The sequence below is a fragment of the Scomber scombrus genome, chromosome 12 (genome assembly GCF_963691925.1).
Source record: "Scomber scombrus chromosome 12, fScoSco1.1, whole genome shotgun sequence".
Classification (NCBI taxonomy): Eukaryota; Metazoa; Chordata; class Actinopteri; order Scombriformes; family Scombridae; genus Scomber; species Scomber scombrus.
In genome coordinates this window covers 13084194-13097944 of record NC_084981.1, presented here as the reverse complement: position 1 = coordinate 13097944, position 13751 = coordinate 13084194, and the positions used below count along the sequence as shown (strand labels likewise).

The following is a 13751-nucleotide window of genomic DNA, read 5'->3' as shown; positions in this document are numbered from 1 at the left end:
TAATGGGATTATCTTTCTTCTTTATTACTTTTTCCATGAAAAACATTTTAAGATTTTAAAATCTGGAGAAAACAATTAACACTCAATACTGAATCAGATTAAGTACTGGTCAAACAACATAGTGCTCTGTTTGATAAGCATTCTGAATCAACAGCAACCTCAGTTTATTTTCCACCTCCATAAAAACTATTTTTAATAACAGATCAAACCAGAGAATATTGTAGTTACTTACATATTCCTGAAAAACAAGGTGCCAGGGCTCCTGTAGATGGATCTATTCCAGTTCTTGCTGTGAGGATATATCCCACTCTAACGTGCCATGCCCAGGCCAGACTTTGAGATGAACAGGAGGACCATTCAAACTAGAAGCTCTGGGTCTCAAAGGAGCCTGACCCCCGTGCTCCACTCCACCTTTGGTCCCCAGGGGATCTGCCTTCTCTCATAGGCCAGTTAGATGTCCAGTCACTACGAGGTAACACCATCCAGCAAACAGCATCACATAAAGGAAATGTAGGTGAACATACCAGGAGCCTTCATGTAGGTTAAAGCTACTATCAAAGGGGACAATGACAGGAGTATTGAAGAATATACCTGTACTGTTTAGGTAGGCAATGTTTTGTTCATCATAGCTCCCCAAAACTTTGTAGTTTTTGTGTAAATCTGAAAAACATGTTTATCTTTCTATTACAAATCCATGCACTGACACAGTTAGAAAGCAGACTTCTTTAGAAACAGCCTATAATTACTTTAGAAAACAGTCCCAGGGGTTTACTGTGTGTTCACTCAAGACAGTGTTTCACCATCTTCAGCCTCTCTGAGATACAGATGTAGTATGTCGCAGATAAACACAAGATGCTCTGCAAACATTCCACCAAGAGACTGCACCTTCAATCTATACCGCCACACTGAATCCAACAACCAGGCTGTAGGGAGAGACTGATAAACACAAATGCACAGTCAATAAATATGAGGAATATTATTATAAATATTATTATAAGAGGGAAAAATTACAAAATATTCAAAGTAAAGTGTTATAATTCACACCAATAATGCCACTGCAGTTTATTTTATTTGGTTTTTAAGCAAAAAGATCACCTGGCTCTGTTCATCCAGTAACTGCTTTAGGGCCGCAATCATTATATTATTGTTTCATCTGCTGATTACTTCTTGATTAATAATTTAGTATATAAATAAAAAAAACAACAGTAAATAGTGATACTGGAAAATCATATTTTTCTAAAGCCCAAGGTGATGTCCTCAAATTGCTCAATTTGTCCATCAAAAGTACAAAACTGTAAGAGATCAAGTTTATTATCACAAAAGACAAAGAAAAGTAAAACTAAACCTTTAATGACCATTAAACTGCTTTAGTTGGGCAAGATGAAAGAGAGAAGAAGTCATGGGAGAGTAATGAAGAGAGAAAGCGAGCAGAGACACGTTTGTGGTCCTCACCAGTCTCTGGTGGCTTTCTGCAAGCAGGTTTATTACAAAGTAATGTTACAGTAACAATTTCAGCTCTACCGAAATTAACCATACATTGACATGGATGCACGAGAGAATGTCTACATGAAGTGGCACCTCTTCAAGGCCAACGCACACACCGCTGTGAGGTGTTCAAACAAAACAAGGACTGCAGCTGCTGACATACAAACAGGACTTGAAAGCTTCATTATCACGAGGTTTCTGCTACTTGTTTTAAATAGTGTTTTCAAAGGTTTCTGCAGTGCTTACTGGGGTTTATTGTAGTTATATTGCATTGCCCTTTAAATGCATGTTGACAGTATATCGTAGCACTTAAATAGATAATTGCAGTGCCTCAAAAATGGTGCCAGAATGCACCATGTACTCCAAACATCAGCATACATAAATTACAGTACATTCAGTAACTCTCAGAGCGCAATCCTGCGTGTTGCCCTTCATTAGTGTGTAGAAATGTTAGTTCGGCGTACAACATAGTCATTCCCGGGATTTCTAGTGTTCATCAAACCTCTACAGGTTTTGCCTCAATAAAATTAAATACAATAAAAACAATTTGACATTTTTCACAAAAAATAAAATACATTAAAAACAAATACACAAGGCCATTAACAATCCATTCACACATAATATTAAACCATATTGCCTCTTAACAGAATATTTTACATCTTGCAACAATTTAAATAACACTCAAAACATTTGCAGTCTTTAAAGTTAGATATCTTCAGTGTCCGTTACTTGTTCGGGGTGCAACTAGCTTCTGGGTTTTTTTTTGTGTGTGTTTGTTTTCAAGGCAACTGACTATCGCTTGGATCCCTTGGCCACTTTGCTCGTGGGAGTGCTTCTTCTCTGAGGAGTGGGGATCTTGGAGGGTTTTCCTCTTTGTTGGCGGGATGCGGAGCGCGGCGTGGCTCGGCTGGAGTCACCGACCGTTTCGGACATGTCTGAGCACACAGACTGGATGTCTGAGATGTCGAAGTCAGAGGCGTCGCTTCCCCTGCGGCTACTCCCTCGGCTGCCAGCTTTACTTCCAGGTCGGCTTGAGTTTCTCCTCGATTCTAGAGCAATGCAATTAAGGACAATAATTAATTAACCACTGAGAAAAAGCCAAACCCTGCTGGAACAGTTGCAACAACCATTTTCTCAGATATGTGACCAAATAAATATTGACAGCCATCTTTTTGCTACCTCTCAAGTACCCATTCTCTACCATCACCTGTATAAACTCATGTTATTTTCATTTTGTGATTGCTGTTTGTAATTTGCGGAAGGGAAAATGTTACTAAATATTACTATTATTTGAATCTAGTTTTTTTTGTGGCTATACAAACTTCTTTGAAAATATACCTTTTATATTTATGATATCTTTCTTCTGATTTGTAATCACTGCACCATGGTATTTAAGTTTTGCTTTATATAAGGCTATTATTAACGTTTTACAATTGCTTCCAGTAACAACTACAAAGGCTAACTGCCATCTTCAATATTTATTAGATATTGCATTCTTCTGCGTACAGCAGAAGAATCAGAATCACTAAAAGAGAGAACTGCCTTTGCCTTTATACCACATTAGCTTCACTCAGTTTCACAGATCTGGACTTATTTATTTCAGTAACTGTACCAATAGCAGCAATCAGTAAACACAACTCCTGACTTTAAACAGCCCTTCACTGACCTCTATGTGTCATCTTAAACACTACACCAATAACACTCTACAGACTAGCCTTTGATCTTTAAAAGATCCCCTTCACACATGTTTTAACATATAAAAATACTGTGCCTGATGTGTTTTGAAATAAAAATCCATAAAAACTAACTAATTAAACATCTATGGATGGGAGTTTATTACAATCTTATCTTGTTTTCTATTCAAACGTATTGCTCTTCAACAGCAGTGAAGCTATTTTCATTCCTTTAAGTCAGTCTGATTCAGACTTGAGAGGAAACAACAGACAAACAGTCCTCTTCAAAACATACAGAAAAGCAGGTTGCTCTCCACTCACCACCTATTGTCTGTCCTCGAGCCTTGAGCACGGCAGCGCTGATCAACGTTCCCTCCTCACCCGACTGAAAGCCTTTTCCTGACAAATATCCAGGAAGACGCAATTTGCTGCCTTGAACTGGAGTACCCTGTTATAGAAAGAACTTGAATTACTTTCATTTGTTATCAATGGTTGTTAACTGCATATTAATACAGTCGTAATCATGTTATACGTTAGTTGCACCAAACTTCATTATTTATAACATTGAGTTAGTTTTCATTTTTTAATATTAAAATCCTTATTTCCACACACAGCAACTTTGGCACTCTGCTATTAGCAGTTAGTGTTTGGATTATATGTTTAAACCTGTGCTGTTATAGAAATTCACACTGTTTGTTCTACAATTGGAGTTGATCACATGTAGTGACATTAATCAAGCAACAATGAACTGTTCAGTGTATTAGTACATAAAGAAGCTTACAGACCCAACTGAAATCTATCTAATCAAGTTTCAGGTTTCTCATCACAGAATAAATGCAGTACAATAACAAATAATATGATGATAGTAAATATATAATTTAATTAAACTTGGCGCTTTATTTAGGCCTACTGGTAATACATTTGCATTGTCTCTGTTATCATGAATATGTAGTAGATTTCAGTTGGGTCAGATGTCTGAGGCGTTCCACATCATGTTTGTGACTATACCTCTGAGGATGAACCTTGGCTCCCAAAGGAGTCGGATGATTTAAGAGGAGTGGAGGGTTTGCTGTTTGTAAGCCATGGCTTATCATAATTGCGGGTTATGTGTTGGGTTGTCTGGGGAACAATGGCAAATGAAAAACACAAACGTGGATTCACAAATCAAAAAAAAAACTACAAGGAACACTAAATGGAAGAGGAGAAGGAAATGATCAAATAATGCAAAACAAATAAACAACAGAAGAAAATCAAGATGGGGAGTGAACAAACTACAGCATGATAGATGACTACTGAATGTGTGTTAGGGCTCTCACCTTGGGGGTGCTGGTCACCGCTGGGGCTGATGGGATGGCACAGCTCTGACTGGAGGTGGATCTGTTGGGAGACGCTCCTCTAGACGACGGCCGAGATCTGCGGCCTCTGTAGCGGAAGCTGGCCATCACCTGAGTGGTGCCTTCTGGGAGGATGAACTTCTCTCGCAGCTCCATGTTGGTCCTGCCTTTAGCTAAAATCAACACACTCCCAATGAGTCACTCCACATAGATCCATTCATGAATTGTTATTGTGCTGATGAACATGATTATGCTTTTAAATATTTGAAATGAATGAACTGAAGTCGGGATTCAAATACTGAATGAAAATAAAGCACAATGACAACATAAAATATCATGCGGTTTCACATCTCCTCCATCCTGTCCAACAGAAGTCCAAACACTGCTGCAGCAGTAATGGAATTAACTGTTTTTTAACTAAACAAGCAGTACTTCTTTGTTTGGTTGGATACTAAACAAATGCTGAAAAAAAATGTATATAGACATTTTAGCGCAAATTAGAAGAATTACAAAACCGAGAAAACAAACTAAACCGAATAAACCAAACAGTGCTTGCACCAGATGTGTTAAAACAAACATACATGCAGTTTTAATGGCTAAACCACATTGTAAAACAAAGAAAACAGTGCAACAAACTGTGTTTCAGCTTTGATCAGTTTTTGTTTCAAAAGGCGTACAGAGACGTGTTGCTCTCCTCAATGACTTAGTTAGACAGTTTTATATTTAATCTCTTGAAGCCTTCACATGGTTTTCAAAAATACTCATTTGTTTGATTGTCAAGCAAACCTGAAAACTGCAAAAGAAGCTCGGCTCAACACTGCTTTGCTACACGCTGAGAAAGACAAAGAGCTACTTTAGAGCCTCAGGGAAAGTAACAGCCGGTGATGTGACTCACACCAACGATTGCATGCATGAAAAACCAACCCAGCTGAGTTGTGAGTGGGAGCTGGTTTATGAGAATGCCATTCATGATGAGTGCTCAACACAGCTAGTACACACGCCAGGACCAACACACAGCGGCACACACTCGGATGTGCAGACACACATACCACTGGTGGGTTCATGGAGCAAGGTGAGAAAGTGTGAGATTTGCCAACCTATAGGAGACTGAGTAATCGAAGAGTTTGATTCCGAGCGTAACATTTTGCTCCCGTGGTGATGAACTAGAAGAAATGATATCATGTTCAGCAGGAAGAAAGAAACTCATAATTAATACAGAAGACAGAGGAAACAAGCAGGGCACATGAAGCTTTAGCACCAGATGTGGGCAAAGATAGAAAGTTTTCATGCTAAGAAATGTATGTAGGTTTGTTTATTTTTGCTGTGTTATTTCACTGAATTCTTCCTGGAGATTTTTTACCATATCTGTAATATTTCTCAGAACTCTGTTGAGATGACAAACACAAGCTTTAACTAGAAAGTAAATATCCATTGACAATTTAAAAAAATGCTGATATTCAGCTAATTTTACAATAAATTCAGAGGATAACAGAGGATTAGACTTTTAAACTCAGCAAAGCCTTCAAAAGATCTGGAACTTATTCTGAATTATCATATTCGCTCACATTTGTTAAAAAAAAAAAAAAAATGTCACTCAGAAGTGGGTCGGATGCCAGTAATGTATGTTCTTATTGCTAATCAGTTCACATTAAATAGTAACTGGACAATTTATTTACTGCAGTGAGGCCTGTAATGGCCTGAATACATTATTTTCACTGTCTCACAGTTAAAAAATATAATGATACTAAAATAATATTCATCAGGAGTCAATATAACTACATGTACATGTTGTGCATGGCAATAGAAATGTTTTGTTAATCAACTGGACAAACATAACAGGATTTTTGGACGCCTCGCTGAAACTCATGAAGATGTGTTAATGATTGTAACTTTACACATTCCAATCAATTTATCCTCTTTTAGTACCGAAATATTTCACCACACTTTAACAAACAAAACTATTTAATACTAATGTAGACATTTAACAGTATTGGATGTCTTAAAAATTGGATTTGCAACTTCTTTTAGTATTTTCAAGCTGACTTGTTGTGATAAACCTTTAAACTCACCTCGACAGGGGTCGTTCTTCACCAGGAACTCATCCAGAGCCATCCAGCCTCCTCCTACCCGCACCATCACGGTGCTGCGTAAAATGCGTACAAGGCGAAGCTGTTGAGAGTCCCCAAACTATGACGGGCAGAGGTGAGAAGGAAAACAGAGAAAATGTGTGAAAACACTGAATCTGGTATGTATCTTCACTTTCTCACTGCAGGCTTTAACCTGAGCAACACTGGAAACCAGACTGGTCAGTAGAACCAGACTTATTCCAAAGAACTGATTTATTTTTGTGTGAATTTATATTGTTTCAGTCTTTTTTTCAATTTAAGTGCAAAATTGAAGCAACAATTAAAAGTTGCTTTTTATCTACTCCAGGGCTGATTTTCCTTATCATGTTGCACAGGTTCACTCAAACACAATTTTGACACACTGACATCGATTTTCAGCAAAGACTCAAATTACACAGAGGTCAATCCAACTGGTCTTCTTCCATTAGTGTGTGCTGGTGTGTGTGATTTAATTTCATTATTTGTGAATTACTATGAGGTAATTTAAAGTGATTAACCTTTAATGCCGAGCCTGATCGATTTATTGTAGGCTTTATGCAGATTTATTACTATTTATTTTAAGCTGAAATCCAACAAGGAAAACATTTATTTGAGATTGTTGAGATAATTTTGAAGTATCATCATTGTGTACTATAGTTTGATGCATCTCTCATACTTAGATAACTCTTTGCAACATTTTAGTGCCCAAATGAATAATCAGCTGATATTTCATCATCTAATATCATACAGTCTACAGTGTCAGCCAAACAAGTAATGTGTCAGTCAGGCTTTACATTAATGTTTGTTATATTAAAATAATGAATTAATTTATATTAATTACTGTACTATAATATAAAGCAGCAGCACAAATGTGTTTCCTGCAGAGATGACTATCAGTTTCATAAACTTTACTGTCTGGTAAACTGCAGTGATTATATTCTATCGTTGTCCGGCATCGGTTTGCTGCCATTACTGCAGGTTGAGCCTGTAAAAAAGACATCAACTGAAGGCACATAATTACACCACCAGGAGGCACTGCTGCATAATAATTTGCCTTCATCGGACCGACCACACATACCAAACATCAAAACACTGAAAATCAAGCTTTGTGATGAGCCTGACATGGAGGTGGATGGATCAAGCTTTATGGTGTGATGCAAGCCAGAAGTCAGCCAGTTGGATGTGACTGTGACAGCATTAGCACAATAATTCACACGGGACAATCACAGCTGCATGCTTCTTGATAAAAAACAATTCTACATCATAATCAGGCGGACAGACAGCAATCTCCTGCAATCGAGCACTTTGTTGCACTTTCTACAGCTACACGTACAACTCAGGATGCATTGACACTGATGCAGATCCAATGCAGCTATCTCCAACGACACACTGAGAACAACATGAGGAATGGTTCAATTCATTTCTGTCTAATCCACCAAGGTGTAACACGCAGACATGACCAAACACTGATGACCCTCCACTAAGTGCCTGTCACATCATAATATCTCTCAAACTGGTACAAATCTTGCAGTCTGTATGATAATCAGAATGATTCAATGCCACTGGTGATTTTAGTGATCAGATACATTAAAGGTGATGGAGTTTGAATAATGATCTGGAGGAAAAGAGGCACAAACAACACTTTAAAAATAACCATTTACCAGAATACAGCTTTCCAAAACAGCAACGTGTAGGTGAGGGGTAAGATTTTGATTTTCCCTGTTTGCTATTGTCTCATCGCCGATTAAGGAGTCATGTAAGCAGTGAACCAGACCAAACTGTCAAAAGAATTATTTCAATTCATTGTTGTGTGATACATCAATGCAAACTGTAAACAACCACTATCCCATCTCACTCGCACCTCCCATTATTCATCTTAATGCTTCAGAAAGCATGTGGCGTATGAACCCATATCAGTAATGACGTTTACATTGCAACATGCACTTTTAAAATAAACAAAAAAAACAAACATATTAACTCAGGAGGCAAAATGAAATGCCAAGAATTAATTGAAACCACCAAGCTTGCCCAGCTATGAAAATAAATTAATAAACAGTGTCAGTTACACACAAAAAAATCAGCCAATGTTGAGGTAAATCATTCCCATGATATTGAAGCTTCAAAGGCAAGCACACATAAAGCATTATTCTCCAAACTGCCCCGCAGATGAATTTATGCCCATGGACCAATATAAAATATGGGCTGGAATGGTATTGGCACATTAATATTGTATTTTCTGAAACTCAAAAGCAGACATATAGACAAAGTTTAGGTTTTTCTATGAACAAAAACTTAATAATTAATAATTATAATAACATTTAATAATAATTAAAAAAATACTCATATCACATAAAATGTCTAATGTACACACTAACACTCATTTTAATTGATCATCTACTATTGATTTTACTGAAACATATTCTTTTGTAACTAAAGCACATTAATGTTGATTTCAATAAGAGAAGGCCACAGATCGTTATTTCTTTCTACTTCTGAGTTCCAGTCTGTAAACATCAGCCAGGAATCTGGGCAGAGCGTTTATTAGAAAGCAAACATGGGAAACGGGACATAAGGCTTGGTAAGGCACAGAGACAGAAGAATAGAAAGAGTTCTTTCATATGTACCTGGTTTCCAAGGTAGAACTGGTGATGTGAAGAACAATAAAAAATATATAAAGGTTAGAGCGTTTGGCAGCGATGGAATGTGACACTTTTTGTAGCACATTCAAAAACTTACCTCCAACAAGATCTGCACATACATTTAAACTTCAGTGTTTAAAAGATTTCATATTTATGGTATTTGTTTTAAACATATGAGGTGTCTCTTTTTTCTTAATAAAAGGTTCAAATCTGCTTACCCGGTATTTGTTGGCACCTATTTGCTCCACTTGGAATCGTTTTGGACATTTGCATTTTGCCACTTGACGTGTTACCTACAAACACATTTTATTTAACCATAATTATATAAACTTCATTTTACACATTGAGAACTGGAAATTCAGGGCATGTTCATATTACCTCATCTTCAATTTTGTCTGCATCTGTTAATGGTTTGTAAGCGTCCTTGTTGGGATGAAGAGCTGCAACAAACTCATAGTAATCGATGTAGCCATCACCGTCCCTGTCAAATATGTCTGCCACAGCACTCATCTCCAGACGACTGGTTGGGAATTCTAGGGAAGAATCCATTAAGTGTTAAATATGAGCGTTTTTCCAGCTGCAGTACATTCTGTTCAGTTGTGTTTTTGCACGCTGGACACTTACTGGAAGAGAGAATGCCCTCTATGAACTCTTGTCGGGTCACCTTGCCATCCTGATCTTTGTCGATGCGGCGGAAGAAGTCCATGACACGAGACTTTTTATGGTTCATCCAGCGCATGTAGCGCTTCCGCCACACATCAAAGTCAAAGTTGGCAAATTCTTTCAGCTGGACAGATACATAAAGATGTTATAGTCAGCCAGAGAAGCAGAAGTTTGTGGAGTAAATGCGTGAAAGCCTTTGAACAGTGTTGAGTTAAATATGAGAGCTGCATTACCTCCTCCAATCTGTCCAAAGCATCATTGAGTTTCCTCCTTCTGTCCAGAGCCAGCAGCCACACGTGCTGCCACTTAGTGACAAGCAGGTTGACCCGGGGGTTCTTGGTTTCAATGGGAGGTTGTGTTGCTGACGCGTACATTGTTTGTGTGGGAGAACGTTTTCCTGTAAGTGAAAGACAAACACTTTTAAAGTGACTTTAAAGTGTTTCGTTTTTTTCTTTAACAATGTAACCTAGAGGAACAGATAGGCAATGACATCATTCCAGGTGCTAAAATGCACAAGATGAGGATGTCGCGTCACCCTGCAGTGACTCAACACTTGGCCAGATGGCTTGGGTCACGCTCTGCAAGGGGGTGTTTGTGGGATACATACTTCCAGCTCTTCCTTTGTCGAGCACAGGGATCTGAGACTGGATTTGGGGTTCCAATGCAGCCTTCCTTTTGTGTGTCTTTGTGATTTTGTCAACATCTGGTTGCTTCCTGGTCATTTCCTCCATGAATGCCTGCAGAGTAAAGCAACAATTGTGGAATTACTATTGCGGTATAGTTTGTTATTCTAAAATTAAAAACCAAATAGCTCCCATTATTGTAAAAAAAAACTATGCTATAATTATGTTCAGCTGTAAATTTATTTACCTGGTGCTCAGCTATGAGGCTTTTGACCTCCTCAATCTCCTGCGGAATTATCTCCTTGTCCTTATCATTGAGGTTGGACTCGGCCCACTGTAGCCAGGTCAGCAGATTCTCCAGCAGTTCCTGAGTGGCTAACAGCTCACCTAGGGCCGTTGCCAGTCGCTGCTGGTGCTGCCTGGCCCAGGCTTGCACCTGCAACCACAACATTAGACACATTATTATTCATATTCAATAGAGACAGAATCATTCCTTTTGTGTGATCAGACTAAAGCTAAAGCTACAGCAGGCCACTAACCACACCACCACCCTACATGGTAACAAAACATCTTCAAAGTGTCTATCTAGGTATGTTTGCTTAAATACAATTATAGTAGTGCTGCTGTTTAGGTAGCGATCTGTACTAATAGAAACCCATAAATTATGATTTGTCACTTCTTTTGTTGTAATAATCCTGATGCAGCTCTAATTTAGTGATTCTGGCTAAAGGGAAAGAGAAGAAGAGAAATTATTGTATGGTTTGCAGATTAACATAATAATAATGAATTTGTGCTCTGTCATAACTGCAGGTATGATAGAGCAGACAGATATGCAGCTGCTGACTGACCTCTTCAAACCGGGCTTTAATGATGGTGTTCCAGTGTTTGATGGTTGTGATAGAGTCTGGATGGCAGATGGTCAGAATAGCCTCCCCCAAACTGGTCGCTTTATTAAGAGCCACTCGCTTTTCCTCCAGTTTCTTAATGAACTCCTTTAAATAGCACACAGAAAAGAGTTTAGATTTAGACAACAAAAAGTGTCTCATGGGGCAGTTTTAATATTGACGCTATAGAGCTGTTTCAATCAGATGAAATCATTCTTATGTTTGACAAGTAAGATAACACAGGATTAAACTGCCTGCAGACATGCCACACTTACGGAATTAGGATCTACGGAAGTGGATCTTTATTGTTTATTCAATCAGGAGACTTATTTAGAAAAGAATGTAAGCATGTTTCATTCCTACATTAAAACAACCTAAACTGCCAAAATATTCTCTTTAGGTATAAACTAATATTTGATCTTGATAAGAAATATAAATATCTGCATTGCTTGCCTTATGTTGGTCGATAAGTGCTCGCAGAGCCTCCTCATCATCAGGCAGGCTGCCATGGAAACGCAAAATCTGCTCTGCCTCAGCCAGCCACTCCAGCAGGATGTGAACTGTAGAGTGAAACTCTTCAGCCTGAAGCCAGAGGACACACATCAGTCAGACTCATTGACTCATTTACCGTTAAGTTATGATGACTGTAGGGGTAACCCAGTACCTGACACAGGGCCTGCTCGAGCCGAGCCTGCTTGGAAACTGAAAGGTTGCACACCGTCTCCCAGCGAGTGCTCAGCTCCTGCATCTGGACTTTGACCCAGGAGGAGTCATCATGACTGCTCTCAATCAGCTCCTTGGCTGAGCGTTTTAGAGCTTGAACGCTGACTGTCCTCTTTCCCAGCTCCTTCTGGAAAACCTGCAGAGCACAGTCAGTGAAGGACATGGTCAAAAACATATATCCACATACAGTCCATCATACTGAACTGAGTTCGATATTACTTAGTAAGAAGTACAACAGTTCAGATGTGAAATGCAGAAACAGAACCCATTCAGTACAGAAAAGTAGCAACGTTGCAATTAAGTAACAAACTGTCGGTATGTACAGTATATAACAGTATAAACAGTATACAACAGTATAAATAGTGTCTGGCAGTATTAAATAGTGCAAACAGCTCAGGAGTACAATGCAGCTCCATAGCCAAAACAGAATGGAAATGTAGATATAGTCTTCCTGAAAACTCAATGTGGGAAAACGAGGAGTCCTTGTACACTGAGGTTATGAATTACAGCGGCTGTCCCTGTGTTGTAGATACGGATATTGGACACAATATCCAGACAGTAACACAGATTGGATGAGAGTTGAGTTGAGTTATGTACCATGTAGCTTAATTGGTGGCACAGTGCAGTATGTGTGTGTATGTGAAGTCAGTTGTGCCAGGAAATTATGGGGGCAATCAAACAGCTTATGGGGGATATTTACTGGACTAACTCATGATCTATTTGCACGGTGATGAGCTGAGGCCTAGTTGGTAGAGTTTGCAGGTGAGCTTTCCTCATATATGTGCCCTGTTTCTCCAGTTCAGTCAGGACAGAGTGAAAAAGCCAGAGAGATAGTGTCCTCTGTGGATCAGCTCTGTAAGTGAGTTGGTGCGAGTCAAGTGAGGCAGGGCTGATGGCCTGGATGTGGGAGAAGATGAACCTTTCAAAGTACTTCATTATTGTTGGTGTGAGGGCAAACAAACGATAGTCTTTCAGACTGCTTTTTGGTTTTTTTCAGCCGCAGCACTATGATGGCTGACTTCAAGCACTTAGGGGCTGATGTCAGAGAGACAGGCTGAAGATTCTTGTCTCTTAAACTTAAAGTTACTTTGTGCAGTTTTGATACATTTTATAGAAAATTTAAAATGATAAAATAAAAACGAATCAACAATGTTTATTGTATTTCACTTCATGTCATAGATGTTTTTGTATGTAGCCTCCATAAAATCCTAGCATATATGTATATATATATATTCATTTCTACTATTCATAATTTCAATGTCCAAACGGAAATTTAAAAAACACATTCAACTTTAACAGACTTACAGCTGCAAAAAAAAAAAAAAAAGTGATGCTGTTGTGATGTTATGCTGGTTTTGTGCTGTTATAAATAAAATACTACTACTACTAATAATAATAATAATATTGGAAATGACAGCATCAGTTTTCTAGTCTAGCTGGACAGATAATTTCAAAGACACAGGGACTCTCAGTAGAAAAGTACTACAATGCATTGTGTCGCTTTATTTCTAATCTAACCCTGAGGTATTTAAGTGAATTGAATCTTGAAGTCGGCAGATTTAAAAACATTCTTGAAGATGAAAGGTTATGTGAATTATGTGAATTCAACGAAGTTGAAAATG

The 13751-nt window shown here is 38.4% G+C and overlaps 1 protein-coding gene across 1 annotated transcript in view; it reads right to left on the bottom strand.

Moving 5' to 3' along the window:
* Positions 1-1379: 1379 nt before the first annotated feature.
* The window catches only part of dst (dystonin), a 108786-nt gene continuing 96414 nt past the window's right edge, over positions 1380-13751 (bottom strand). Inside the window, exons 83-97 of the mRNA XM_062430776.1 lie at positions 12071-12265; positions 11860-11988; positions 11371-11514; positions 10770-10958; positions 10507-10636; positions 10133-10296; positions 9861-10023; positions 9615-9769; positions 9455-9529; positions 9222-9239; positions 6562-6679; positions 4475-4665; positions 4167-4277; positions 3480-3606; positions 1380-2534 (exon numbers count right to left, since the gene is read on the bottom strand). Coding sequence (XP_062286760.1) covers positions 2278-2534; positions 3480-3606; positions 4167-4277; positions 4475-4665; positions 6562-6679; positions 9222-9239; positions 9455-9529; positions 9615-9769; positions 9861-10023; positions 10133-10296; positions 10507-10636; positions 10770-10958; positions 11371-11514; positions 11860-11988; positions 12071-12265 — 2166 coding nt within the window. The 3' untranslated portion in view covers positions 1380-2277. The remainder of the gene's footprint in view (positions 2535-3479; positions 3607-4166; positions 4278-4474; positions 4666-6561; positions 6680-9221; positions 9240-9454; positions 9530-9614; positions 9770-9860; positions 10024-10132; positions 10297-10506; positions 10637-10769; positions 10959-11370; positions 11515-11859; positions 11989-12070; positions 12266-13751) is intronic.